At 38.5% G+C, this 1,866-nt stretch overlaps 1 protein-coding gene across 1 annotated transcript; it reads right to left on the bottom strand.

Moving 5' to 3' along the window:
• LOC107838760 lies at positions 1-1,858 on the bottom strand. The gene is made up of 4 exons (XM_047405339.1): positions 1,775-1,858; positions 1,410-1,671; positions 253-950; positions 1-141 (listed from the first exon to the last, which is right to left on the bottom strand). Exons 2-4 carry the CDS (start codon positions 1,478-1,480, stop codon positions 125-127), a joined length of 786 nt encoding a protein of 261 aa, XP_047261295.1. The 5' UTR covers positions 1,481-1,671; positions 1,775-1,858; the 3' UTR covers positions 1-124.
• Positions 1,859-1,866: the final 8 nt, after the last annotated feature.

Below are 1,866 nucleotides of genomic sequence, written 5' to 3'. Positions count from 1 at the left end.
ATCCACTAAACTATGTCTCAGTCCCAAACAAGTTGGAATTGAGAATTTTCAGTAACTATATCAACGTCTGCAAAGAGTGATCAACTTCGTATTTTTGCTTGAATACACCTTACGGTACTCTCCATCAAGTAATCTTTTTGTCTGCAATGCACAGATAGTTGTAATTAGCACCTTTCGTACTATAAACAAATACATGAAAAGGTGAACACACATATGAAAAGGAGAACGAGAATGATGAATATGTTTACTCACGTATATAGTTGACGCGAATAACAAGGTCGTCATTTCCCAAGCTTTGTTGCTCCTCTTGTATTTGCTCTGCTGAAACAAGAAGAGAATGCATACATTTGTGTAGTTGAATCAGCTGCAGTGTCTGGATATCAGCAAAGTCGAAAGGAATTTGCTCCAACGAATAGCAATCTGTTAGGACTAAGTGCTCGAGGCTTGGGAAATGATAACTTGTTGCTTCCCATTGCTTTAGATACATGGTCTCAAGAAGTAAAAACTTCAGTCGAAAGAATCCCTCTTCATCTTCATCGCTTAGTTTCCAAATATCTCCATGAAAGGCACGGGGTTTAAGTTTGAGAACTTCAAGATTAGGTAGTTTTCTGAGGAGGTTCATGTCTTCCCATTGTAGGTGTGTTCTACACAATGTTAACTTCTTAAGTTTCGGTGGGAAATCGTCACAATGTGGAATGTGTAGCCTAGGGGTGTACACCCAATCTGCCATCCTCCATGATCTGAGACGATGCACATGATCCTTTTTGAAATCAACTTTGAGCTTCTCAAGCTGCGTTAAATGTACAAGTTTATCAAGACAACGACACTTCTCTGTAGCAACTGAATCAACATTTAAAATTCCCAGCTTCTTCAAATTCGGAATTCTTTGGAACACTTCAATGTTACAAGATGAGGGCATCAATCCGGTTAGCGTTTGTAAGTAATTCTCACTGTCAGCAAATAGTGATGTAGGTAAGGGTATGAAAATACTGAAGTTTTTTGAATGGATATGTCTTAGTTGAGGCATATTCAAAACTTCCCATGCTAGGGAATGGGTTGTTATAAACATATCGCGTGGACTTTTATTGTGAATAATTATGGTCTGTATATTCCAAAGATTGCATAGTGATTGTACAAGGCCATCGTAAGATGGACAAGCAAAATACCTCAAATGAACAAGTTCTGATATGGACTCAGAACTATAGAAAATGGAAGTAGTAAAGTAAACAGCTAATATTCTAAGTAATCTAAAGCTTGATTGCGAGGGTAAACAAAACTTGTATGGATATTTGAAGAAAAAAGAACGCGTGAGTGGCATAAATTCAGAAAGTTCACTGTGTGTATAGTTATTGAAATCAACAACACGGCGTAGACAATCAGTGTTTTCTAGAAGAACATCGTGGCCATACCTCGTTTTGAAGTGTATAAAGTTCTCAGTTTGGGCTTCTCTCAAACACATGTCACGAACGAGATCATGCATCTTACAACTTTTGATTTTTCCTAGGGAGGTATTCTTCCCCACCAAAACCAAACTTCTATCAACTAACTCCCTCAAACTTTCCTCCGCCACATCTTCTGGATTTTTGTCTTTAACTTTCTTGATGAAGCCCTCAGCAATCCATAACTTTATTAACTTCCAGACGGGGATCTCACGTGTTTCTGCAAAAACTCCTATATAAAGGAAGCATGGTTTCAAGTACGGAGGCAAGTGGTTGTAGCTTAAAGAAAGTATTCTTAAGCAATCCATAGTGTCACTGGTCATAAGTGATCCTACCTTTTCTGCAACATTCTCCCACGAGCGTATTTCCTTGCTCATTTTGGAAAGTAGTCCACCAATTACAACAACTGCAAGTGGTAGCCCTTGAC

This window comes from Capsicum annuum, unplaced genomic scaffold (genome assembly GCF_002878395.1).
Source record: "Capsicum annuum cultivar UCD-10X-F1 unplaced genomic scaffold, UCD10Xv1.1 ctg77640, whole genome shotgun sequence".
Taxonomy (NCBI): Eukaryota; Viridiplantae; Streptophyta; class Magnoliopsida; order Solanales; family Solanaceae; genus Capsicum; species Capsicum annuum.
This window is presented reverse-complemented; position numbering and strand designations above follow the sequence as displayed.

Excerpts from the sequence above, each read along its gene's own strand:
- LOC107838760 (XM_047405339.1), bottom strand. The coding sequence starts at position 1,480 with ATGCATGATCTCGTTCGTGACATGTGTTTGAGAGAAGCCCAAACTGAG. Across the intron at positions 951-1,409 it reads TTTATACACTTCAAAACGAG|TGAGAATTACTTACAAACGC; the intron begins GTATGGCCACGA and ends ATTTGCTGACAG.